The sequence below is a fragment of the Aquila chrysaetos genome, chromosome 6 (genome assembly GCF_900496995.4).
Source record: "Aquila chrysaetos chrysaetos chromosome 6, bAquChr1.4, whole genome shotgun sequence".
In the NCBI taxonomy this organism is placed as follows: domain Eukaryota; kingdom Metazoa; phylum Chordata; class Aves; order Accipitriformes; family Accipitridae; genus Aquila; species Aquila chrysaetos.
The window spans coordinates 49195337-49222726 of NC_044009.1; the positions used below are offsets into that span (position 1 = coordinate 49195337).

At 37.5% G+C, this 27390-nt stretch overlaps 1 protein-coding gene across 5 annotated transcripts in view; it reads left to right on the forward strand.

Annotated features, from left to right (window-relative positions):
* Positions 1-27390, forward strand: part of ARHGAP15 (Rho GTPase activating protein 15) — a 331480-nt gene that overhangs the window by 191879 nt on the left and 112211 nt on the right. For all 5 annotated transcript variants that reach the window (XM_030018687.2, XM_041124393.1, XM_030018685.2 and 2 more), the window contains 2 exons: positions 1080-1202; positions 10291-10389. In XM_030018687.2, coding sequence (XP_029874547.1) covers positions 1080-1202; positions 10291-10389 — 222 coding nt within the window. The remainder of the gene's footprint in view (positions 1-1079; positions 1203-10290; positions 10390-27390) is intronic.

Here is a 27390-nt window from a genome sequence, read left to right on the forward strand (position 1 = left end):
GTTAGCTCAGCTTGTGGGGAATACTGTGTTTTGGTGGATTGATTGATTGATTGATTTTCAAGAAAAGAAGGAAAGCTCTTCTTTCTTCAGAAATAGAAGCCAGCCCTCTCTCAGCTGGAGGTCCTGCCCAGGGAAGGCTCTGCAGCTCTGGCAGCCCCATTAGCCTGCGCAGCATTTGGGGGAACGGGCAGGGTGAGAGAACCCAGGACATGGGACAAGGGTTATTCAAGGGTGGTGAGGCTCAGGTGATTTGTTAGAAAACTTTAAAAATCTACTTGTTCAGGGAAAGCTTTGGAGAAGGTCTTCCCATGGCATCTCTGTGGCTTCTGGAGCATGCTGAGTTTCTCCTTCCTACTAATACTGCCTATTTTGATAGCTATGATGGTGCCCTGTAAGCACCTCAGCAGAGAAAAAGTTAAATTTATGCCTTTGAAACTTCCTCCAGGGGATTTTCTGCAGCTGGGTTCTATGTCTTTTTGACACAGAGCAGGAATAAATTGAGCTCAAAATGTTTCTCAGTTTGGTAAATGCCTAAATATAATAAAATATAATCATTAGGACAGGAATACTTTTCTTTCCATAAATTAATGCATCTTGCACACATTTCATGGCATATAGCCATGTTTTCTACAACTGTATTAAATATATGTATAACGCTTAATCCATCTTGGCAAGAGAATCCGGTCCTTCGCTAGTGGTGTAACCATCCATCCTTTCTCATAACAAGTACTATATAGCTAATAGTGCATAGTACACGTTGAGTACAGAGTTTGAGTTGAAAAATCATCTTGTGAAACTTGTGGAATTCGCGAACATTTCATGAGTAAACCAGTCTCCATCCCAATACTTATAGGCAATAAATAATACAACTCTGTGAATAACCAGCTGAGTGAACTCTTCGCGTTTATTCATAAAAGTATTAATCAGATGGTTTGTACTATCCAACCAGCTACACTGCTGACCTACTACGTGATTTTATTAGGGTGGCTATGGCCATTATTTTCTAAGGATATTTGAGCAAACTATTATTAGTTTAAAAATATCATTTCACTGAAGCTTTTTCTTTTGATTTCCTTCAGTTTTCAGACTGAACTACAGTGCCTCTGACACAAATGACAGAAACCGAGTTAAAAGCAGACTAAAGAAGTTCATCTCCCGACGACCCTCCTTGAAAACATTGCAAGAAAAGGGACTTATTAAAGGTGTGTTCAGTCTTATACACTTTTTTGGAGTAAAAAGTAAAAATTCACAAATTAATTTGTCATTCTCGGTTAAATGAATAAGTGCATTGGACAAATACTTCTTAGACATGTTTTTTTTTTGCTGTATCTCATAAAACTTGTGCCGCTGAACTGTAAAGAAAAAATCAACGTATGGTTACATCTATCTCTGTGTTGTCGGAGTACTGCTTCAATTTTTCTGCTTTGGTGTGCACGTGGTAGAAGCCCCTCCATTTAACACAGGCACTCACCACGCACATTGCAAATCAACATACTGCACAACTCCATTTCTTTTTAAGAAAAGAATGTCGATATAGTTTTGTATTTTAGAATCCGAAATAGGAACTTCAGATGCTGTGCTGACTAATTTGTTTTCTAGGGTAGGCTGTAATACTTTCTGCTGTCTTCTCTCATGATTTTTCTAACTCGCCAACAAAATACATTTTTAACAATTTAAAATACGTGCCAGTGAATAATAAATGCTTTGAATCCGTGATTTTTTCCTACTCCAATTTCTTGCTAAGTTGGCCAGCCATCACTTTCACATATCCTTAAAAAATTGTTTCTTTGATAAAACGTGTTTGTTAGTTTATCCAAGGAGTAAGCGTTCTGCTAAGAAGCTGGTAGTTAACTTGAAGGCAGTAGCTTCTGACCACTAATAACCGAGCAAAGCCATGTTTTCAAATATTGTCTGGAATAATGCTTTAAAAATTTACGCACTCCCAAATTATTATGTGTGAAACCCACAACTGCACATGCAAATTGACTAGAAAGAGGCATTTTGCCAGCAGCCCCTGTCAATCTGCGGAGTGTGAGTTTTCCAGTGGTGTGTCAAAAATGGCAAGGGGTGTTGCTAGCGCGTATTAAACTTGTCTGTCCTGAGCCAAGAGATTGACCCCAGCCAGCAAAAGCTCAAGCAGCCACAAGAGTTAAACACCAGCTGGGCCCATGTCTGAAGCGAAGGAAGAAGATTTTATGAATTAAGTTCTTATGGTTTAGATACGTGCAAAAATGTTCAGTTCAGTGTTGCTTACTGTAAGGAAGTCTTCATTCTATGAAATCTTTTTGTGCCTTAGTGATGGGCTTCTGCTTCTAACTGCCGCAGAAACCTTTTAAAAAATGTCATTTATACATAAATATATGTGTGTGAGGTGTGCACACTCACACAGCAACCCTTCAGGATCTGTCCTTACACATTCGTAGTATCTGATCTCAATACATTGGAGGGTTTTGCCTCTTTGAAGCACTCTGTGGGTTGAGGGTGGGATATGAATGCATCTTGTTAGTTTGTTTCAGTTATTACAGTAATAGAGGAGTAATTTATAGTCTTTTAATTTCTGGATTTAAGGGGTTTTTTTTTTAGTTTAATAAAGTGTGCCTGATGAATCTCCTGTGGTGTTACATAGGGATCAGATGTGATCCCTGCTAACAAATCCAGATTCATTAGCATAACTCAAATCCATCCTCTAATATATCTCTCTAGGAAAGCCAGATGAATTGGGGTTTGGCTACAGTTGCATTAAGCTCTTGATTCATAAACATAGCTTGGTGCTACCTGGGATAGTCTTCCATGGATAACAAAGATGCACGATTTGCGACACAGTAATTCAGAATGGGTACCCGGCACAGTTTTATTACCAAACTAATGTTACCATGAAGAAAACATGTTAGTTATCTACCATGAAGTTTCATTAGGATTAGGTTTTGGCCATGCAAATGAGGCAGGATTCGTTAGCACGGCTTAATTCCAATCTACGGTAAGTCTATGTGAAATGCTCATTTGATAAGGTTCCTTCATTGTCTTCACCAGAGTTTATCCCTTAATCTGTTAAAATGTTATGAAAATGCAGTTGCAGTGCTTATAGAGAGACCACTTTTAAATGTTAATTTTTAGGCTCACATTAGAATATTTTTAAATCGCAAAATGCAACCATCCAGATTAAAAATGAAAAGCTTGCCAAATTCTGTATTATAAGATGCATCTATTTATTTTTCTAAAGGTGACTTAAATGGTTGCAGAAACCTCTCAAAACTATTTATTTGCTCGTTTCTTAAGGGAAAAAATGTTAACCAATTTTTACAAGAAAAAATTCCTCCAGCTCTGAGAACATGCATACTAACTTTTATCCCATAGGGAAATACTTCTGTCAGAATTGTAAATCCCTTAAAATAGGGGCTCATAATAAAAGTGTGTCTAAAGCCTTGCAGGACATCTTGGTACCGAATTTTTGACAAAGAGCTGTTCTGTGTGCTAGTGAAGAATTGATATAAATATCTATGAAGCGTGTGGTGTTAATTACTCCAATGCAGTGGCACTGTAGGTGCTGTGAAAACCTTCACTTTTCATCAAGTGCTATTCATATTTGCCAGGGGCACTATAAAGCTCTCAAATCTATATTGATTTTTTACATTGTATGTCACATTGGAACCAAAACTCCAATAAATTTAACACGTAAATTATAGTCATGAGTAAATACATTTTAAGGTGGTAAGTTCACTTAAACACAGTTCTGTGCTCTGTTAGTCGCTGATGTGTACACACTTGGCCAGAAGACTCGACACATTTCTCTGCATTAACCAAATTTGGGAATACAGGCTTCAAAATTAAATAGCAGTTTGATCTCCTGGGGTACTTTGTTCTGCCAACACTGTTATCAGGAAATCTAGAAATTATGTGATTGTCATTTAACTCTTAACAAAACTTTGGTTATGTAGAATGTAGCAACTATCCTCACTAACAAATGAGCAGAATAACAAGTAGGAGGATAATAATCAGACAAGGAAATGTAGCAGACCAATGTGTAAATGTTAGTTGCGTGTTGATCTGAAAATGAAGACGCAACGATGCTTTACATGACAAAAAGTTATTTTTGTCATCGCTGTCCCATTTGCTTTCTAGTCCTTTGCATAAAAGAAGCCAGAATGGGAACAGCACATTGGCTCCATTCATCGCGATGGGCTGGTGACTGGGGCTTTTCATGCTCCAGTGAGAGCTCTAATGAAGATCATCAGTCCTTCTCGTTCCATCTCACACATGCTTACACAAAATATTTTTGGTCTAGAAGCATTTCGAACTGGTTTTGAGATGATGTCTAATACAGTATTTTTGCGTAATGTGTATGTGTCTATATGCACACTTATGCACATATATATATCCACACATGCACGCAAACCTAGAGATCGTAAATAAGAGGCATGTTCCATGTCTGCCATTTTAACGGTGTTATTTCGAGAATAACTGTGTTCAAATTTATACGCTAGGGCAGGGGTCCTCAGTTCCTCGGGATTGAAATATTCTCAGAATTTACAGAATCTGCACTAATATGCTAGAAAAATAATATATAAATCTTCTCTTTTAAAACTACTTTATAGTCTATAATTGAACTTTGATCTTTATGTTTGAGCTTTGTCATGATTTAGTATTACCCAAAATGAATTGCCAACCTTCAACTTGATATTGGCCTGCTAACTTCCTGATTTCTGAGCCTTTCTAGTCCACACACAGAAAAAAAATGCTTCTGTGAAACTGTGATTTTAAAGCTATGGTGGTTGTGTTAGTAATAGACTATCACAAAATACACAAAATGCAGTAAATGGTAAAAAAGCATGAGTAACAACTTAACATAAATGACACTGTGGGAAATGAGGAAAATGCAGCTATGCAGCTGGCAAGAAATTAATCTAGGTTTTTTTGGGGTGGCTTTTTTTTCTCAGAAGCTAGACACCGAAGGAACTTCATTGAATTTATTTCGTAAGTTAAGTTAAGGCAAAAACCAAAACAGCATAAAAATTGGAATGGTTACAACTGTTTCAAGATGAAAATAAAAGCCACTCAATTGCTAGTGAAAGGAACTAGCTGTGATTTGGCTTGATAGCCTATAGAACAGGGCTCAGCATATGTTGGTGGTTGTGCAGATAACAGCACAGAGATCACCAACCATTTTATTTCCAGACAAGGGAAAACATCTTTATTGTCTCATATGTCTCAATGGACCTTGGAGTCATTCAGTGTAAGGAGTGTAATGCTCATGAGAAGTCTGGAAGAGTAGATTAAGACCTACCTTTGGCGAGTTCTGTAATTCTTCTGGGTTATGCAGGAGTTAAGCAAGTGATCTGGTGCCCATAATAACTTAGGGAAAGTTAGGAAAAGTTTCCTTTGACTTGCAGGGACAGTGGGTCACAAGGGTATTTCTTTCTTTCTTTGACCACTACATGGACGCTTGGAAGTACGTTTCCCAAATCCTGTGGATGGCCAAACACTGGACGAAGTGATATTTTCAGTTGACATGATGGTCAGAAATAATTCAGCTAATTTTAAAATATCTCATTTTTGGAGACCTGTTTTGAGGAGTACAGCAGACTCACTCTCTTTGAATTCAAATGAGCTATTGTCCCCAGTAAAACACCATAATTTCTTGAAAGAGACCAGTGTCTGTAGTACTCTCTATTTTCCTTTTTTCTGAGAATGTGAAACAAATCTGGCAGCTCATATGCCACTTAATAGTAACTGTTCACAAATGTAATTTTTTTTTAAATTGATGACCACCACAGATCAACGATATATAGTAAATCTCCAAGTTAAAAGGACTGGCAAGATTCCCAGCTAGCATAAATCAGAGGAGCTCCATTGACAACCTCGCTGACTTCAGTCAGCTGAGGACCTGGCCCACTTATTGTAAAAGCGTCGTGACATTATTTGGAGCCCCAGTCTGGGATCAGCATCATTTTAATGTCTGACTTAATATGTCTGACTCTACAGACTGAGCAGTTAGAAGAAGTCACCTTTCAGAATATGGCCCAAATGCATCCCTTCCCTCTCCAAAAAATTCACTGCTATGGTGCCTACTGTTCAGTCCCTCTCTCCGTACATTCCTCTCTTATTTTGCCTTTTTGTTCTCTTTCCTTCTTTTCCCTCCCAACATTCAAACAGATACAAAGAAAACAAACAGATGTTGATACAAAGCTCTGATAGTCCAGCAGTTCAAAATCCAGATGTAGCAGGGTTAACTCTGTTCCTGGAAGGCACTGAATTACTTGGATATCTAAAAAGTTGGGCATTAGACCATTGTACCTTCTCCTCTCGTGTCAGAATTTGAGCTTCTCCACGAGAAATGGGAATATTAGCCATGCCCTTCCCTGTTTTTTTAATAAAAAACACTGAAATATGAGTTCCTTCCAAGTGTGGCCACATCTCATCCATGTACACCAAAACCAGTTAAACAATGACATTCTTAGTGAGGATGTGGCTTTAGTGATTTTTTTTTTTTTTAATTGTTTCTTTTCCAGAAGTATTGTCTCCCATAAACTAGATTTCTGCAGCTCAGAATTAGTGGCTTTGCTGCAGCCTGCGAGAGCTACTCAAAAAAAAGTAGCTCTGTCAGGCTCAGGGAAAACTTGCAGCTCACCAGAATGAGCAATCGTTGCGGCTGTAATCATCATTTTCTATTATACAACTTGCGAATGTCCATTCCCTCCTCTTCTGGTGTCTCATTTTATACCCATGTGCAAAGCTGTCACACACCCCACCATCTTAAATAGAAAGTTTAGTGCGCAGATATCGGGGATGTGTAATGTAAACCATACCACCAAACGTATTATGAATATATTGCTCTTCTTAAAAACGCTTGTTGGTTTTTCATACTACAGTATTGACTAACTGTCTGTGTTTGATGTATGGTTTACCAGCCTGATGTAGACTTATGGTTAGAGCTTAACTTGTTAGTTCTGCTTTTGCAGCCAATTCAGAATAACTACAGATGCCCCAAGATATTAAAATTGACTGCTCAAATGGACTCAGTGTGGGAGTTTCATTGGTTTTAAATTGATAACAGCTGAAAGAGTGAATGATTAAAGCTGTATATGGGCATAGTATGCAGCTCCTTTGTACGAGCTCTTGTGAACAGAATCCACTGTATGGGAATTGCCTTTGTTCTAATAAAAGATATTTCTGAACAATTGTTAGTTTAAATTTTTAAATGATGAAACAAGAGCATTTCAGGAGCCTATGGAGGAAATAATTCCTGAGAAACTGGAATAACTCTGAGAAGATAAAGTGGATTTCTATTCAGAGGGGAGCATTTAAAGTTAAGTAGCATTCCATAAGGTGGTAATTGTGTCTATTTCCCAGGCATTTGAGTTAAATAAGCTGGATAGGAAACATAAACTGTCATAACAGGAGGTTAGGAGTGTTGTGTACATCTTTTTTTTTTTTTTTTTTTCAAGTCGTAAAAAATGAAGTTTTGAAGGGCCTTATCACAAATAAATCAAACAAGGGCTTTTTTGCTTCTTTTACCCCTTTGGGAGCAGTTCTTATTTTTTGAAAAAATGTCTTGGATAGTTTGCCCTTCAACTAGTTTTAAAATACATATACACATCTATAAAAGAATAAGAAAGTAATATTTTAATCTTAGTTACACATAAATCTAGTTTACAAAAGTTAGTAATTTGCCATTCCTATAATTCCTTGTTTTCAAAATGCTGCACAAACAAATCTTAACTGCGTTTTCCTCAACTATCCCTGTGACCTCTAAGAGTGTAAATATGGCAGTGTAACTACTGCCATTCCCATGTTTATGTACAGAAACAGATCCAGCAAAAAATCAATTGACCAGAGAGAGTCACGGAGTTTGCGGTTCAGGAGTACCCAGAATTCAGAGTATTTGGATGACTCGTGACATCATGTACTTATAAATACTCATGAATTTCTAGAAAGGGAAAAAAAAAAAAATCCAAAGCAGTTGTGTGTCATTGTTTTACCATAGACTCTTTTGATGCCCAGCAACTGTTAATGCTGATTTGCTGCCCCTTCCATTCAAGACAAAAATCCTGAGGGCCTATTTTCTAAAGAAGAGGTGTTTTAAAGCTTAACTGCAGGATACAGAATGTGACTATATCCATATACTGAAAGGTATACAAAATGTGGTAAAACATTTTGCTGAAGGTACAGAATCTGCACCCAGGAAAGAAGCAATGGACTAGGTGAGAACTGCAAAACAGTTTCCAGCCTTTTCCAAATTTCTTCCCTGGAATACCAAGTATTCTGCATTCATACTGGGGATTGAAAGAGTAACTGCAAAATAACCTGTAAGTTGGTTATAGTTTGTAATAGAGAAGAGAAGCTGCTGAACACCCATGCATTAATTTTGTTTCAGTTCTTCATGTATTGCCATCTAAACACAGTGCAGTTCTTTGCCTGTTTTGCTTCTGAAATTGTTTACAAGTGTCTTTGTCCACTAAATAAGATGCATTTTTAGTTCTTTTTAGCATAATTTACATTGGAGACCATTCCATATTATGCAAAGAATTTGACAGGTCTTTGCTAAAATTTTAAAAAACAATTAAGATGTCAAAAGAGGAAGTGCTAGTACATTTTAATCATAAATCTCTGTATATATAATTACCACTGAAGGCAGCTATAAATGTTTTATGAAGAAAATGTAACCAGACTGTGCTTTGTCAGAAACATAACCCCAAAACATGTAACAGACTGTTCGCTAATGCTTAACGCCACACATGCACACAACCTTCTTCAGTGTAGTTCTGTGAACCCAGTCCTCCATCCCTTCTGCAGCCGAAACTCCGACTAACTTAAATTCAGGCTTTGTTGTACTCTACCAGAATGCAGATCACACGCATTGGGAGGTGCTGGAATCAACTTCCTTGCTACGTATCAAGAAATCCAAACTGTCCCATGCACCCCACCTTGCTTCCCTGCTTGTTCCCTACTCTGGGGTACTAGGAAAGAAAAGGCAATCGAGTTGCTCTTGAAATCCAAGCTTAGTAAGAAATAGTAGTGATTAACGATAGGAAAGCGAAGCTCCTTGCAAAGCGGAAAACAAACAAATGGGGTTTTGCCTGTTGGTGAGAAAAAGGCGCGCTGGTCGGAGGAAGAAGCACTCGCACTGGTTATGGTGGAAGATGCTGGGACCGACTATGGAGGAAACATCCAGTGCCATGGGAACTGTAGAGGACAGCAGGAGCTCCTGCTGTGCTGCAAAGGAGAGTGCTTTTTGGGTTTGCTGTGCAGAACCCAGGCTTGTGCTAGCACCCTTCAGCTATCTACACAAAAATTTTCAAGGCCTCTACGCCAATTTTGAAAATGTAGTACTCTGTTGAAATGCTATATGGAGACTGTCTCTTTGGAGAAATGATCATAGTACACTCTTATTGTTTGAGCATTTAACTGGCTCCTATTGAGTAGTTTCTCTCATCTGCTTGATTCATTTTGATTCTAGCTGACAACATCCTCATTACTGATTGCTCTTTTCATAATTTCTCAAATATACAGAGTGGAAACGAGGTGGAGGAAGCTAATTAGTTATCCTAAGAGTTTAACCTGCTTATATAAATATGTTTTAAGATCAACATTCAAACTGGATCAAAACTTTAAAATCATAAAAACTAAAAGGTAACGATACCTAGTTAAATGATTATTCATCAAAGAAACAACACAAATCAGAAGTTAAACTTGGTGTAAGGTGCAATCCTCATCCAAAGACATCTAGGACCTTCTATTTTTTAAACAGGTAATTTGATGATAAAAAAGCCTCTTGTAAAGATGAGGTGAAGTTGTATTAAGTCCTAATGAGTCAAAGTAATGAAACCCCTGCACCCCTACAGTACTCTATGGCAAGAGTGAATCTCTGTATGTATGGAAGAGACAGGCTACCCAACAATATGAGTTTCAGGGTTGGACCAGCAGTTATCATGTAGGACTTTGGATTCAACAAGATATGGAGCTCTATCTCTAGAATGGCCTTCACTTTTTTATGGCAGGTCCAAGCAAACTCCAGAGACCTTCCAGCCTCAAAAAGGTCAAGGTGAAGGTGTAAATGGCAACTGAACCTTGAACCCAGGGGAAAGTACCAAGTGCTACGGGCAGCAGATATTGAGAGATTTGGTTCTGTGGCAGAAGCCATTGTCCTGTAGGACTCAAAAAGGATTTGTTTCCAACTTTGTCTGTCCATCTTTGATAGCTGAGATTTTAATTAATATGCAAGCTCAGACAAGAGAAAAATCCAACTACTACTAATATGCCTTAATGCATTTTCCTCTTTTTTTCCAAACATAGATCAAATTTTTGGCTCCCATTTGCACTTGGTTTGTGAACACGAGAAATCTACAGTCCCCCAGTTTGTAAGACTGTGTATAAAAGCTGTTGAAAGAAGAGGTGAGTACCTTAATATTTGACACTATTTTTTTCTCTATTAGTAATCAAAACATTAACCTTGTAACTCTGCTAGAATTGTCAGGGTAGGCAAGCAGTTCCATTTACAATATAGTTATGAACTGAACTATATCACATTCTGTATCTTCATTTTCTTTATATAAGACACTAATGGAACCCATTCATGCTGATTATTCCTTATAATTTGTTTGACATGTTGTTGGTTTAGTCTTTCTCTGGGTAAGCAAATGTTAAACATCAATAAAATGTCAGTAACTTTCGTTCTGAAGTCTCTGGTGAGTGTAATGCCAATGCTTTTTCCTAAGTCCTGAATTGTATTCAACCAAAATAAATGTTATATTCTAGCGTGACCATATTTTTTTTAATGTGTGCAGGTGTCTAATTTTTACAGTTATTTTAAAAAGCCATAATATTGTAAGAATATTGGAATGAGTATTCATCCTCATTAAAAAGTTTTGATTAAGAAGAAGGATTTTCATAGTATAAAAAAGATGTACTTAACACCGTTGCCTGCCTTCCTTTCTGCAGAGTGTATCTTCTCTCATTGAAGGTCATTTTCTTTGGAAGGTACATGCGGTAGATGCAGAATCTTAAAATGTATTGTATAAAAATGTGAGGCTTCATCACCATCTGTTACAAGTTTACAACTTGTTCCAGGGATCTGGGGAAACATATATCTTGCAAAAGATAGAAAATTTATTTTCAGAATAAGGCTGGGTGAACCCATTGTCGCTGCCATATACTGGAGTCTCAGAACAAGAGAACCAATGAAAAAATAAAAAGATACTTAGACCGTTAACCACAAAGGAAAAAGCTATTTTAATTCCATCATTGTTACCTGGGTTTATAGTGAAAGGTGCAATAAAACTACCCTGGAGTTTCAAACTCTGGGAAATTCATGCTTTAATTATACAGCAAAGAGAGCACTGGGATATTATTATTCCCAGAATGATTGGCAGGAAGTCAGAGACTAACAAACTGGAGATCGTTCGGTAGGGGGAGATAGTAGCATTGGTTTTTTGGAGGAAGGCTGGATAAAGAAAGAGACAAAGAAAGGGGGGAAATGTGTGAAGTGACTATTAATAGAGGAGGAATTGTGAGGAGAAATTCAGAACACGAAAAGCAAAGGCAGAGATTAGATTATAAAAATGCCACGCCATGCAGAACATGTCCAATTGACTGTTCGGTTACGATCTTAGCACAGGTTCTCCAAAAGATGCACTAGATAATTCACAGATGTTTTGTGGTATCTGACCTCTCCTCCAGAAGAAGTGAGGCCTGAAGTCTCTGCACTGCTGAGCTGTAATAGAAAAATCCAAGAAACCTCATTAGATGTTTATTAGCTGTGTGATTATCAGAGAAATTTTCACGGAAGAAAATGAAAATACCAGTGTTTCTTCCAAGGGTTTCCTTCTTTGGAGTATTGCATTATTGTTCTCGTGTTTCCTCCAAACTTGCTGTGACTTAGAGAAGTCTCCCCATTTTAGTTAGCCTAATATGTAAATAAAAGCTAATCATATGGCATGAGATAAAAATTTCATTTTATCACCGTATTTATGAGTTTATATTTGATATACAGTTTTTTCTATTATCATTTTCTTGGATTAAGATGCTTGCATTTACTCACATTCTATTTACTCAAAGTGTTGTTTTTACTAAGTTCTGGCATAAACTATCTCAGGACAGCAGTAATTTATGTGAAGCTAAGTCCAATGTTTATGCAAGCTTCTGATGACATTTTATACCGGGGTTGGTATTAGGAAGCAGTATGTGGAGGTGCCAAGTCTCCCGGCATGGCTGAGACTCAACAGATCTGAAGCCCTCCTCTTAATGGCCAGATATGCCTCCAGCCAAGATACTCAACTGCAGAGTCATGGGAAATACTTATGTACCAATTATGGGAAAGGCACATTTAATGAAAACTGTATGTTTACTTTCATAGTCTTAGTAAGATGGCCTAGATACTCAGTACAGCTGGCATATTGGCTGTTGTAGAAAAGCTTTTTTTCCTATTTAGAAAATATATCATCTACATACTGTAACTGTACCAAAAATGTTAACTTGCGTGCTTCGTTTAAGATAAAGGATTATTAGGAAAAAAGACCTTAGGAGACTAACCCTAAATGTTGCTTACAAAACTTTCATGCTTTGCTGAACGGTTGTGTTCTTATTTATCAGCTCGTGGTTTTAATTATTATTTACCTATTGATTTTCTGTTTGGTTTTCTGATTTTTAGAACATTATCACCGTGCACAGAAAGAAAGTCTAGCAGTGATCTGAATAAACCGTATTAATTAGTACATTTTCCTGTGTAGATGAGGTTACATACAATAGCCAACTGTAGTAATATTCTCCCACGGATTAAAAATGTAGAGGGTGTCATTAACTGTTGGCAAGATTTCCTGTTTAGTTACACTATTTTTAAATTAATATCTACATTGAAATCAAAGGAATTAGTCTGAAATTATTTTGCTGCAACTTAGGTCAGATTTTGGTCATTTATCCCCTAGGCTACTGTTTGCTTACTCACCATTTCAGGACAGAGGTGCTTTATAAGGTTTGGTCTAAAAATTCTCGCACCAAAATGCATATTTATCTCTCTGACAAAGATTTACTTGTTCAAGAGTGGATTCCGTTTTTTCAGCTTCTTCTCCTATTTGTAATTACAGAAATAGGAATGGGAATCAGAGGGTCCTTCTACATTTACTCAGCCTTCTTGCGGAGCTGGTAGTGGAGTTTAATAAAGAGAGACAATAAAAATGTGCCCGTTCTTGTAAACTTGCAAGGCAATTGTCACATTTGACTTTTTTTTTTTTTTTTTAAGCAAGCTCATGGTTTTTTTTTTTTCCTTCCTGTATTATTTATTTATTCATAATTTTTTATGAACTTCTTGTCCTGAGTATTTAGCTATACAGACCTGTGCCGCTGAAGTCAATAGTATCTACTCAAATAGCGTTGCACGCTTGGTATCTAATGCAATATCCTAAATAGAAAAAAACTCCCATGTATGTGATGTGACCTGGTGAGGATAAGAGAGTAATTCTGAACCATGCAATGATCAGATTGAAGAAATACAGTGGCTACTCAAAGATTTCTAACATTTCTTGACTTTCTACTTTCTCAGGGACTTGGAGGAAAATTTTTCTTGGAACAGTGTGTTCCTTGTTTTTTCCACGTAGTCTTTTACTTTGCCATCAACATGTACCTCGGATGTAGGTGGGGCTTTTTGGGGGCTATCTGTTGACCTGATTTTTTCTATCTGTATTCCACCCTTTCTCTTGTCCCCAGAAAGTGTCTGATGGGTAGCCCCAACCCTGAGCTGAGCGGTGCAGCAAGGAAAGCCTGGGACAAACCTTCCAGTGTACTATAACTCACATGCTGTGCACTCCTGCCAAGGGTGGGGCCCATTGCAAGATTTTTGGTGTTTCTAGGCCAGATATTATTTCCAGTCATTTCTTGAGTCTCCTATTTATTTTGTTATCCACGACCCTTTAAAAGTCCTGGCTGGGGTTTTTTTTTGTTTTGGTTTTTTTTTTTTTTTTTGCATTTTTTTTTAAATATGTGAAAGGCATGAGTAGAACGCATTAAAAAAAAAAATAAAAATATCAGTCTGCATTGCACCTAAACAAAATGCCATCCAGTACTTCTCATAGTAGTGTTTTATCGTGTGAAAACAGTCTGATACTAAACTCTTTTGCAGGGATGATCATTTGTCTCTGTGTCTAATGACACACCCTGAGCAGTCAGTCTCCTAAACCTACTGAGGGTATCCAGTGTAGTTCAGGTTTTGTAAAGAAATACAGTACTAATGCTCCAGGGAAATATAATTTAACTTTCATCCCTCTTTTGAAACGTCCTTCATTTTCTCCCTCCATTCCCAAAACCAAGTTAGTGTTCTCAAATCAGCCTAAATGACTTGAAAAATGACACTGCAGGCAGCAAAGCTGGTGATTACAGGTACTGTTTCCATTCTAAACTGGACATTGCAGACATTGTTTTCTGTTGCTTTTCTTGGAGCACAGGATGCTCTGACAGGAATGATACACAAAATTACATATTTGATTCAATGCCTAAAAGCCACCCTGGGATCCATAACCTTGCTTAAAGATTTAAGAAAGACCTTTAGTCCACTTCTGAGAAGGTTCTTAGCTCAGAAAACTTTATCTTTCAACTTTACTTCTTAGCAGCTGTTATGTTTTTTTGCTGTCGTTTGTTTGACAGGATCCAGTTATAGGTTCCGATGTCTGTTTAAAGAAACAGGGAGGTTGTTGGCTTTAAAATTCCCTTACTGCTTGTGTGTTCAACATTTTCCCAGGCTTTTCTACATAGTTTGCCAAGTAAAGGGACTGACCTTTTGTAGCAAACACTTTTTCATTTCTAAATGCTCACTTTGATTTTTGTCCCATTTTATGCTCATTCCAAACTGTTTACAACCCACTAAAAATGACTGTGAATTATATGTTTGTGTAATGGATTCCTTTTGTGGTCGGAGTGGAATGTTTACTTTGAACAATTAGTTATCTTTGGGCAGATTATAGTGACCTGAAAAAAGAATGGCTAAAATTATTATAGTACCTTAACTATTTCCTTTTGTTATCTTCTCTGTTTGTCCAATGTATTATTTACTGGGTTGCGTTGCTCTGAGCCCCAGTGAACAAATCATGTTAAATAAGAGCAATGACAAAAAATCCCTGAGCGTAGGGCTCTTGAGTTGGGGGGCTGAGCTGCTGGGGTAGGACCGGGTATCCTAGCGAGACTTCAGAAGTGACCATTAGGCACTTAAGGGCTGGCTGTGCAACATTAAAAAGATGTGATTTTGAAAGAAATTTTAAGAGCTTGCTCTCTGAAAATCAGATTTCTCAAAGGTGTCCAAAGTTTGACACGCCAAAGCACCTGAAATCGAGACTGAGTTTGGCTTTAATGTCCATAGCTGCGATTTGATTACGCATAATATCGTTGCAGAAACGCACGCACACAAAGTCTCATACTGCAGAATATTCAGAGTTTGAGGAAGAAATTGTCTTTATGGGCAAAGATAAAGTACCTTATGGGATGTAATAAAGAAATACAGTCATCCTGATGAAGAGAAATGAAGATAAAAATGGTATTTTAAACTACCTCACCTCCCAAATGCCATGCTGCCCTGTGACAGAAGGTTGTGTCCCTTTCATCAGTTTTATCTCTTAATCTAAAAGCTAAAGTGCAGCTAAAAGCACTTTAAAACCTATTTATAAAAAAAAAAAAAAAAAAAAGAAAGTGATATTTCATTACCTTTTAAATCATATACCGCTTAAAAGGTAGTCAGTATTCTGGTAGAAAGTTTACATAGAGGAGAGTTCACTTGTCTCAAGGAGTTCAGCAAAGAGGAAATGAGTTTGAAAAATATAAAGTATTGTGAATATATTTATATAGCTAGGAAAAAGTGAGCTTTTAAAACAGTTTAATGCTATCTCATTTTCTAATGGAAGAAAACACTGCAGAAGAATTGAAAAAAAAAAAGCCAAACACTTCCTAAAGCTGATGACTCCCATGCTGGGATCACCATATATGGTAGGGTGTAGTCAGTAGGTTATAGGAGCACGGTGAGGATGGCAGAAGACAGGAGGCCTGTGCAGCCAAGGTGTGTATTAACAGCCACTATATACAACCTCTAGCAGTTTATATCCCTCTATGTATTGTAATATTCCATATTATTAGATTTGTTTTCAGCGACTTGCTCCTCCAGGGTGTGTTTAGCTTAAGCAATTTTTTTTTTTTTTTTATGTATTTGGTTCTCAAACATAATTCATTCCCATTCCTGAGGACCTGAAGAAGGCAGTTGGAAAGTACAGGGTAGTTTTGCCAGAGTATGCTCACCACCATCTTTGAGCTTCCATTAAATGTACAGTGTTCCTGGGCTACTTCCCAGCACGATTAGACCAAACCCATCAGCCGGTGGCATAAAGGATTTGTTCTGGCAAGGTTTCCTTGAGAAGAAGGGAAACCTCAGGAGACCGACCTATCCTGTGCAGTTTTATTTTTCTGTCTGAGTGCAGGATTACTCTCCAACAGCACTTGGCCCCTGAACAACCACTGAAATGTATTTTATTTGTGTTTTCTCTTTGTCGTATCTTTTAGCATATTTCTATCCTCGGAGCAAGAAATTGTTCGCGAATAGCAGTTTGTTTCCTACAAGCTCATTCACTGATTTTCAGTACTTATTTTCCTTTGGAAAGGTATTTTCCAAACTTTTTTTTCCTTCTCCCAGGCCTACACATGCTTCCTTGCTTACTCTGATATAATTTTACATACTGTTTCCAGTGGCTTTAGAATTCAGTACCCTGAAAGTACAGAGATCATATTGCTCCACCAAATGATCTGAGCTCCCAGTTCTGCTAATTTTGTACTGTTCATTCTTTCCCACTTTGGGATAATCTATTATGCTTGGATCCAGGCACGCACTAAAAGCTAATACTTCCATGAAGAATGTGCAATTTGTACTGTTTAGCTTGTGATGAGATTCCTGAAGTCTTTTATGATTCTATCTTGTTCCAAAGAGACTTCTGCTCCCAACTTTTATATGCACTGAATTTAAAAAAAAAAAAAAGGGAAAAAAAAAAAAAAAAAAAGGAAACAAAACAAACTGATAGGAAAAAAAATTGCACGCACACAAAAATGTCCAGCAGTTCAACAGATAAAGCCTTTTTCCAGGGAATTCTAGTGGGCTGAAGAAAACTGTTTCTGAGGGCATTGAACTATGTTTACTTGAAAGTAGCCAACAAGCATAAACTGAAATGTACAGATGAATGCAATATAAAACAACAAAGTTCTGAGAAAAGCCCTTGCAAGTTTGTGATTTAAAATGTTTGGGGCTTTTTTTTTTTTAATTCTTCTTTTGAGTGGAAATTAAGGGTGGTTGAATTCAGTGCAAACATATTGGCAAGCTTTCCTCAACCATTTCTGTCTTCAGGCTCAAGCAATCCTGCTATAGCCACCTTTCTTAGAGTAAGAGCCAGTTAATAGCGTTGTGCAAGGTCCAAGTCAGAATTGGCTCTGAAGGGTATTCACTCTGGGGCCTCTGTGTCTGCTAGAAAGCCACATTCTGAGTTAGAAAAAATATCAAGAAGTGTCAACAGGAAACATCACGGAAGGGCATACAAGACAAATTAGAGAAAAGGAGACAACAGCAGGGGAAAAAAAAAAAAAAAAATAAAAGCCTTGCAATGACAATGCACAAACGAGAGAATAAATATGTATTTAAAACATTTGAAAGCAGAGACCGTAAGCTAGTTAGAAGAAGAAAAAAACATTAAAAAGGCAGGCATTTGAACCAGTTGCTGTCTTTGTCATAGTTACCTGATACCTGTTTCATTGATTAATCTGTTCCAGAGAAATGTATCCATTTCTATGAAAAAAAGGGGGATTTGTATTTTAAGCCTTGCCAGTAACAACAAGCAGACACTCAGTGTGCACCAGAGTAACATTTACAATGCCTGGGCCAAATTCATGCCTTGTGTAATTTTATTGCTTTTACTGGAATTACACCAGAGATGAGTTTGGCCTTTTGCCTTTTTCTAGCATTGTATAATATATCTATTAGTGAACATGTAGGAAGAAACAGGGCATTTTGTCTTCAGAATTTTCCATAAAATCTTTTTCAATAGGCTTAATAAATAAAATAAACCACTTAACCTATGAAATAAAAAAGAATCAAACAACATTTTCAAGATATTAAAATAATGTTAATATACTTTGTAAATCAAGTAGTTGACATTTGTACACACTGAAACAAAAAGTCTAGAGAAATTTAAAGCCAGCTGACTGTCTTTGTTGCTTACTCTGTGCCAAAGAGAAAATGAAGGTCCTGACATACCCCCTGGTCAGAGTCAGATTCAGGGAAGCTCACACATGAGGGTATCCACCTCCTAGCCATGAAAAAGATAAAAAGATAGACACAAAAATCCTCTCTTTTCTTCCTGAATAAACCAAGGATGTGAGGCATTGTGCCCTAGTACAGTACACATGCCATCACAGACAAGGAGCTGGCAGTATTTCCACTGCAAACCCCATTTAGTCAGACTTTACAGTTCAGCCATTAATAGAACACTTTGGGCTAACACTTGACAAAATGAGTCTTGGCCTAGAGGAGATGTTCACACACACACACACACAAAAGTTAAGTCCATTAAGTTCCTTTTTGCGGGGGGGGGGGGAAGAGGTAGTTGTAGTTTCAGATTCTTTCAACATCCCTGTTGCTTAAAAATAGTTATGGTTATTAAATAAAATTATGAAGGTATAATTCCACAATGTAGTCTAATTGCGTTTCCTGTGGGGAAAAAAAAAGTTGCTACAACTACACTCTATTTTTTTCAAAAAAGTTTTACAGCAATAAAAGAAAAGAAATAAAAAAAGCTTTTGCTGTCTGTATGCAACACTATGGGGTCAGTTTAAAAAACCCTGTCTCCTTTTTTCTGCCTGCAATTCAAGAGAGCAAATAACTGCAGTTGTATTTTATTACTTCAATTATTTGCTGTAGCAGCTTGTGTTACATCAATGTTTTAACCATATAATATAGCAGTCTAATGGGATTGATACCTAAGTGAGAGAAACTCTACCGACAGAAAGCTTCAGGAGCAAGGCAGAGGGCAAAGTAAGAGAGTAGCTTAAAAAGGAGGCTTTATGTTAAGGCTTTCACTTCTTTAAGAGAAGATTTTTTAGCTCATTTTACTCCCCTGAATTTATGAAACCGATATTGTTAGCAATCTAGTAACTGAATTGTCCCTAAATTGGCTACTGCATGATAAACCCCCAAGGAATTAACAAGTCTTTTAAAGATCTCCAGTTGTATAGTCGCTTAGCAGACTGTTTTATTATAATCAGGATCCTCATGGATCATGGATGTAATTATATAGCAAACCAACTTCTTTTTGTCTTCATGCAGACAAACAATGTTCCCTGGTTTGGGAGGAATGACATATATGTAAATGAGAGCAAAATGTGGCCATTTTGTTTCATAACACCACAGAACCGTATCACTTGGATCCTGAGCAGCTCCAGCCAGCCTGATCCAGCTCTCTTTTCATAAGTCCTTCATAAACCTTTTTTTTTGGTGTCAGAGATGATGCATTTCAAATAATTGAAATTCTTGGGAAACAGATATTACTATTAGAAACAGCTTTCTCATTTTTGTTCTACTTTGTAATGGATATAGGTTATTTCTTTCTGTAATTCCTGCTTTACTGGTACCAGCCTCTGTCCACCAAAATAGGTGGATACTTCTCTTTAAGGGCCTGAATAGATCTATTTTGTGATCAACGGTTGTTCCTTACAGTTAAGGAAATGCTTCTGTGTTTTGTTGGATCAGGGCCTTAAGCTTTATATATTTGGATCAGAAACGTAAATATCCAGATTTTCTCTCAGGATTTAAAAACAAAGAACAAGAACTTGTTCATTTGCCCAGATTATGGGCCATTTACAGGTAATACTGAGGCTCTTAAAATCACCACGGACCCCTCCAAACCAAGGGTAAAGTGATGGGTCTTCTCTGAGATGCCTTCACTCAGAAGATTTAAAGGCCTCAGAAGAGAGAAAGAGGCTTTTCCATGCCTCTTCCCCCCATCTTCCCAGGAAAAATTTCCCCCAATATTTCAAACCGTATGTTTAGATTTGTCAGTCCTGAACCGACATGGTGTTACGTGACATAACACACCAAAGTAGTTGCCACCAAATGGCTTTCCTGTGCCAGCAGTAACCACACGATGGTGTTGGAGGTACCACAACTTTTTGTTTGCTTACAAATGAAATAATTTTGATGAGTGTATGGTATCAGTTAGCAAGTGTTGAGTTCTTCATGGTGATACTGCTCATGTTGACTTAAATGGAAAACGGATCAGCTCAGAAATCTTTAATAAGAAAAGTTTCTCAGTGTACTTGTAGTGATGCCCCATGGAGCCACTAGAACTAAAAATCTGTCAGCATACTTGGTAGAAACTTTGTTTCATGGTTCTCTAACTCATATGATTGAGATTAAAGTGAACAAAATCTTGGCACATAGTTTGGCAGTCAAGAAGCATTCCTCTGTTTGTGTGTAGATGTGTGTGTGTCAGAGACAGAGAGACACAGAGAGGGGGAAATTTAGCAGCCACTCATTTGGTGTGAAATTATCAGGTGTTACATATTTTTAATAAACCTTAGTAGAAAGATAAGATACATCCTCTTCTAACGAAAACTGCTTTCACTTAGCCCGTAAACGGCCTTTGAACAGGCTGAGCATCTGCTCTAACCACTGAAAACAAAATCATTCAAATTCTCCAGCCCAGCTAAACTGTAAGCCAGACTTGAAACCAAACAGGAAGGTGGAGGACGCTGGACGGGTGCTCTTTAGGCAGTCAGGTTTTCCTACTCTACCACTGAAACAGAGGAGCTCACAAATCACTTTAGTTAATGCCCTGATCTATGACAGAGCTCTTTGCACAGGAGCACTTCTACCATCACTGAGCAAAGACACAAACTTTTAAGATACTTTGCAAACAGTTATAATATACCGATGTTTGAAAAGTATCTGAATTTGCACACTAGAAATTGTTCGCAATGGTTTCTTTTATTATCTCTGTTTCAGCTGCATTTTTGTATTCTGATATGTCATACATTAAAAACAGAAAGAGCCCAGCTTACAGTAAAAGTTTGTTAGAAACTTTACAACTGTCTTGGATGTCTCTATAGTAAATGTCATTAATAATTACCAGAATTTTCACCAAAGAAGGAAATTAGATATGGAAAACACTGTATGCCAACTTTGCCTTTCCAAGCTTTCAGAAATACCAGAGGGTCTGTGTGAACCCTAGTAAAAAGAATGAGATTGGATTTCCACTTTCCTTACATCATTCCTTGTCACAGTCAGCATTAAGATACAAAGACAACGATTCAAATCAAAATTCTTCCCGTAGCTTCAAATTTTAAAATAATGATCTTGCATGAAAATATCAAATGATACTCATATTTATGCATTTGCTTCACCCAAAATTCAGCTAACAGATATCCAGTGCATTTTATTGCCAGCAACTAGGTTTTTTCTTATCAGAAGTCATTTTTCTGTATCTCTTGTATGCCTCAGTTATGTTTCAGTTACATTATTGGTATTTCATTGTGATTTTTTTTTTTTTTTTTTTTTTTTTTTTGCATATTTCAGAGTAGAAAGCAATTTGTTCCATTTCAGACTATACTTAAGCAACCTCTTTTCAGGAGTTCCTGAGTAATTTATACACAAGTTCTGTGCTGTTTTAATGTAGTATACCATGGTATGCATGTCAAACCATAAAATGAAAACTACAGAGTTGCTTCTGTCAGAGTAATGAAGTATGCACTAGTCTCTTCAGTTTTGGTACTTATCACTCTTTGTAGCCCAGTTCAGGATTTTTATGGTTTCTGTAGATATCTGGAAGACAGTTTTTGCTGAATGTTGCTTTGGTAATGGATCAGATTTTGCCCAAATTAAATGGAGGCAGAAAAAAAGCTTTTAAGTTACCTGAAGCTGTTCGGGGACAGTAAATGTAGTGGGAATGACAGGAAAATTAATATCTCTAACTGCAGAGTCCTGCAGCTAAGATGACAAAAAAAAAGTGGAAAAATATCTAGGCACGATAGCTTTGTGTCATATCAAAATTAATGTTTCCATTTTTTCACATAGTACTGTTTAATGTCACTGTTTCATAACACTAAATATGACTGTTGCAAAACCAAGAAAATTTTGCTTACCTATTAGACTAGAGGTTTATCACACAAAAGAAGGTGTAAGAGCATTCATTGGAATCCCATGATTTTAATCATTATTGTGTCTTTAAATGTGCACAATGTGCACTGGGACAGATATTATTAAAGTAAAAGTTTTCTACGTATGTACATATACACACACACACCTTTGTATTATCACATTTATATGTTAGACAGATATGCAATGCTAAGAATTCCATAAGCTGGTGTTAGATAGCCGTATGTATACTTATCTTCCAAGAGACCCTCTGAGTTTTCCACACAGGCATGGACTGTAACACCCGAAGGTGTCTGATAGCATGCCTTAGACTGCAGAATCTAATTTTTAAATGTTTTCTCCTGCTTAAAGATAAAACGTAAATACAAAGATAGATGCCTACAATATGATATGAATAAGCAAAGCCTGTACATGAGAGCCCAAACTCCATTTTTAGAGCAGGATTCTGCACATTCCTCCTGTTAGAAATTCAGAAGCGAGCTGGTCTAACTTCTAACTGTAAGAAACAGATCCAGCCTTCTGTGTTATGCAACAAAACAAGTACTATCAAGTGCCTCGCTGATATTTCTTTAACCGTTGCTGAATTGTAACAGTTAAACTCGGCGTTCGCATCCACTCCCCAGCAATCCACAAGAGCCTAGGAAGTGCCCACAGGTAGGACCCGCTCCTGAAAACGAGATAGATAACCTTGAGACATCTAAGCTTCAACAGAGCGTAGCTTCAGGCTGTCAAGAAAAAAGTGGATCTGCTATAGAGAAGAGTATTGGGCCTATCTGGACTCCTCAACTACCTCTAAAAAGCCAAGGAATGATGGAAGCAGCAGTCCTGTGACTTTCAATTTCCATCCTAAATATCCCTATTCCATCCTAAATTTCCTCTCCCAGTCACTATCGTTAAAAAAAAAAAAAAAAAAATCTCTTTGCCAAGCAAAGGCACTACAGTCCAGAAAATGCAAACTCCTTACCCATTTTGGCTGAAGATTATGTGTGCCCAAATGTACAGTTCTTCCACTTCCAACCGTTAAAAAGTCCAATAAGCAGCAGTACTAGTCAGGACGGGGAGGTGACATTACTGAGGTCTAATTTAATCTCTCACTATTGTGAAAGATGGGAAAAGATTTGTCCCTACTGTGTACTAAATTCTCTTTAAAATCAGCATTGGGAGTCAGGGATGTTTGGAGAATTGGATCTGTCCCTTAGCTTTTAACCGCAGTTCCTACTGATGTCAGTGGACCTGACTGAAAGTCCTATATAGTCCTAAGAGGAGAGTTAGACCCCCCAAAGAGCAATTTCCCTTAGTGTTCTGATGTTGCTCAAAAAACACAGGCATGATGTTGGTGATGATGGATCCCCAAATGAAGCACAGTTTAACCAAAGTGGGAGGATTTAGCAAAATGCATAAATTTCTCATATGCTACTGTCTGTAACAGGCAGATCTTCAGCCAGTTTAGTGAGCATAAGTTACAGCTGGCTTTTGCTGGAATAGTTTATGCTCTTGACCCTCCTCAGTTGTATAGCCAATAGGGACTTGTCAGGCTACATGTGTTTTTAAACTTCTTTCAGCTAAATCAGAAATCCAAAAGCAAAATACAGCTCTCAGCAGTATCATGTGGAGTTGTGACACTCCCTGGAGGGCTCGGGGTCCATAAACCAATGAATGGATTACAATGAAGCATAAATGTAGTATTTTCATCCATGACAGATATAATCTTGAGCCTGTATTTTTCATGTTACTTAACTCTTTCAGAACTAATGTGTGACAGAAAATGTCTTACAATGCACATTGCAGTAAATACCAGCCAAGTATGCTTTATTGCTGAGCTCTACATGTTTCCAGAAGTTAACAGGCACAGCTGGGATATAAGAAATGGCAATGTTGTATATATTTCTTGAACATACAAAATACCTTGGCTCTCTTCTCCCCCACCCCCCACATTACATCCCCAGCTGTTCTGATCATGTCACACAGTGGATGAGTTTTTCCATCTTCAGCTTCTCCTAAAATGATAACCTTTATTCAGGCTTTCATCCTCCCCAAAATAAACTGTCTTATCCATATTGTCATCACATTCAAATTAGACTATCACAGCATATATTGCGTGGCACAGAGTAATAGAAATGGTAGCTGATGGAAGGTGGTACGCTGCCTGTTGGTAGCTGTACCTAGCAGAAAATACTCAGCGCTAGTAGTATTCAACATCTATTGATTTTCCTACAAATGACTCAATTCTCTCTACCTGAAATTCCCTTCTGTCAGTAACCATAGCGTCATACGGCCACAACGCCAGACAGGTAAGAATTGGAAGCTGCACATCTCTAGAGGCATGAAGCTGATTATATCCAAAGAGAGTTGCTGGTAGAAAGACCATTCAGCTTGTGAAGATTCCTAGTACTCCTGAAAGTCCTTTTGGTCAAGCAGGGAAAAAAGTATGCTTGATAAAGTAACAGAGAACCATAGAAATCTTATTTTATTTCAGATAAATTAAGCATTGATCAGAATGGACCTACTAATCCATACGTGAGAAGCAGTAACTGCAGCAAATGAAAGCAAATAGGAGTGGTGAAGGAGGTATTAAAACAGAAAACAAACAAGCAAACAAAAAAGAAATAAACAGTCACAAAATTAAATACTAATGTGTTACAGAGAGAGAACGGCTATTTCCAAACATTTGGTAATTTCAGATATTATACTGTGTTGCATAAAGTAAGACAATGTTATTTCCTTTTAAACTGCCGTTCCATTTAAACCAGCGAGCTGATGTGTGTACTTGAGGTCTGCATTTGGTAGGGATTTTTCCCCTTTAGCATAAACCTTGTTGATTTAAAAAGTGAACAAAGATGAATCAGGTGGTAAATGTATTCATGTAATCATTTTCATTAATAAGCCATTATAAATAATAGAGGGAAGGTTTTAAGTGTATAATTCTCTGTAGCACAATTGAGATTTTTCCACATCTTCAGCAGTAAGTTAATTAGAATCACCTGCATTTTCTTGGGCGGACACCAAATGGATTGCAAACAAAAACAGATTAAAATAGCTGTAGCTCATGGCATACAGATGACAAGATTCACAAAGAGGACAATCAGGCAATGAAAACCTCCTCTTTTTCAAACATTTTTAAAGGATATTCAGCTCTTGTGAGTCGCTGTAAAAAGACGTTTGTAAGTGTTTCGCTGAAAGACTAGAACGGCTTTGTTTCTGATCCCATGATGAGTGAAAGAAATGTTTAAGAAAGATCACTTTACAGAGAGATTCAGACTGAAATGTGATGACTGTGATTCAAGCCAAGCCAAAAATTACAGCTCAGAATTAAAGGGGATGGACGTGGCTTGGGAATCCATTTTCCCACATTCCTGAATCTCAATCATCCCAGCCAATGTTTAAAAGAAAATACAGTGGAAAGCAATGAGGTCACTTTGTTTAGCTGCAAGAAGTGGGACTATCACAATGGCAAAAGTATATATTGGAGGTAACGGCAAAATTATAGTGAACATGCTGCATGTTCGATGGTCTCATTCAAAAAAACCAGCTTCAAAGCTTAGTTTTGTTTCTTGTTACAGGGAGCCTTCTGAGTAAGTCTTCTTGTTCCTGGGGCTTTTAAACCATAAACTTCTTGAATGTCAAAGACAGTGCAACACAATAGACGAGAAGACGAAGGCATAGCAAGCTTGATTTAGGCGTTAAACTGCAGCCCCGCATAGCAGTGAACTGTGTGCTAGTTTAAATTGCACTTGCCTTGTACTGTCGCTATTCTTATTTATTTGTATATAAATATCTAAGTGGAAATTCTACCATCAAGTGATATGAAACAGAATAAAGTATATCATCCATCATATTCACTTGTTACTTATTCTCAGTATGTAATGCTCATATTCGGTGTTGTAATTGCTTCCATTAAACAGTTTCTACAGGGTCTTGAAAACAATAAGATCTTAGTCAAGCTTTTCTCCTTTCATTGCATCTTGGAGTTATTACTGCAAGAAAAAATGAGATTCTCTTTTTATGTAGGAATGCCCCTCATCTTCTTGATATTATTGCAGTCAAACATAGAATTATTTCTTGTTAGCTAATTTCCTAAAGAGATTCACCAAACCTCATGTCAGACACCTCCTATAGAGTCATTTCTTAACTTGTTAAGAGCTAGCACAATTTCTCCTCTCCTTTCTCTCCCCCACTATCTCTGCCTTTACTAAATTCTGATGCAGTGTTGGGTTTCTACTAATAATAGAATAAAGAAAATCTTGTTCATGCAACCTTGCTTTCAGGCTTGTCTGTCATAGGTCCTGCAGCTGGGCAGTGCTGGTCGTGAGTCCAGTACCTGCAAATCACGTGAAAAGCATCAATGGAGAGGACATCTCTCCATCTTCTCTTTAATACGAAGCAACGAAGCACATATTTGATGTCTCATTTTATTTGCTTCGATATCAAGTACAGTGCTCTGCTGGAGACCTTATTTGCGGCACATGAAGAGGTGAAATCTCTTCTCTGCTACTGTTTGATACTCCTCGTTCTATAATTCAAGGGATCACATTAGTCCTCTCTGCTATAGCACTGAACTGAGAGATCACGTTCAGCTAATTATTTAAAATAAACCTCAAGTCCTTTGTAACCTATATCCAGAGTCTTGGATGTACCCAGCGTTTCTCCGTACAAAAACTTATTTTACCAGACTGTGATCATTTAAGCTAGCACTTCAGACCTTCTGTAGCTTTACCTGTCCTTATCATCGTTTAATATCTCCCTGATCTTTGTGTCATCTGCTTACTTTGCCAACAGAGACTATTTTTTCTCATTGTCCACATCCTTGATAAAGGTATTAGATGGCACTGGACTGAGAGCTCCACTCTTGAGAGCTCTGCCAGTTATGACCTTGTTAACTGATATCTCCCATTAACTACCACATATTGAGGTCTGTCATTGAGCCAGTTTTTAATCCATGTAATATATGCCCTGTTAATTCCATAAAATGCAAGTGCTTTAATCAAAATGTCATGTGGTACTAAGTCAAAAGCCTCATGAAAAGCCAAACATACTATTTCAACACCATTGCCTTTATCAACCAGACCTGTCAAAAATCCAATCCTATCAAAAAATGCAACAAGTTTGCTAGATAAGGCCCTGATTTTCACAAAACCATGTTGGTTGGGATTAATGATATTTTGCTATGAATTATTTGTTCATAGAGTCCTGAATTAATTATTTAGGTAGACTGTCTGGGACCGAGGTCGGTCTAGCCA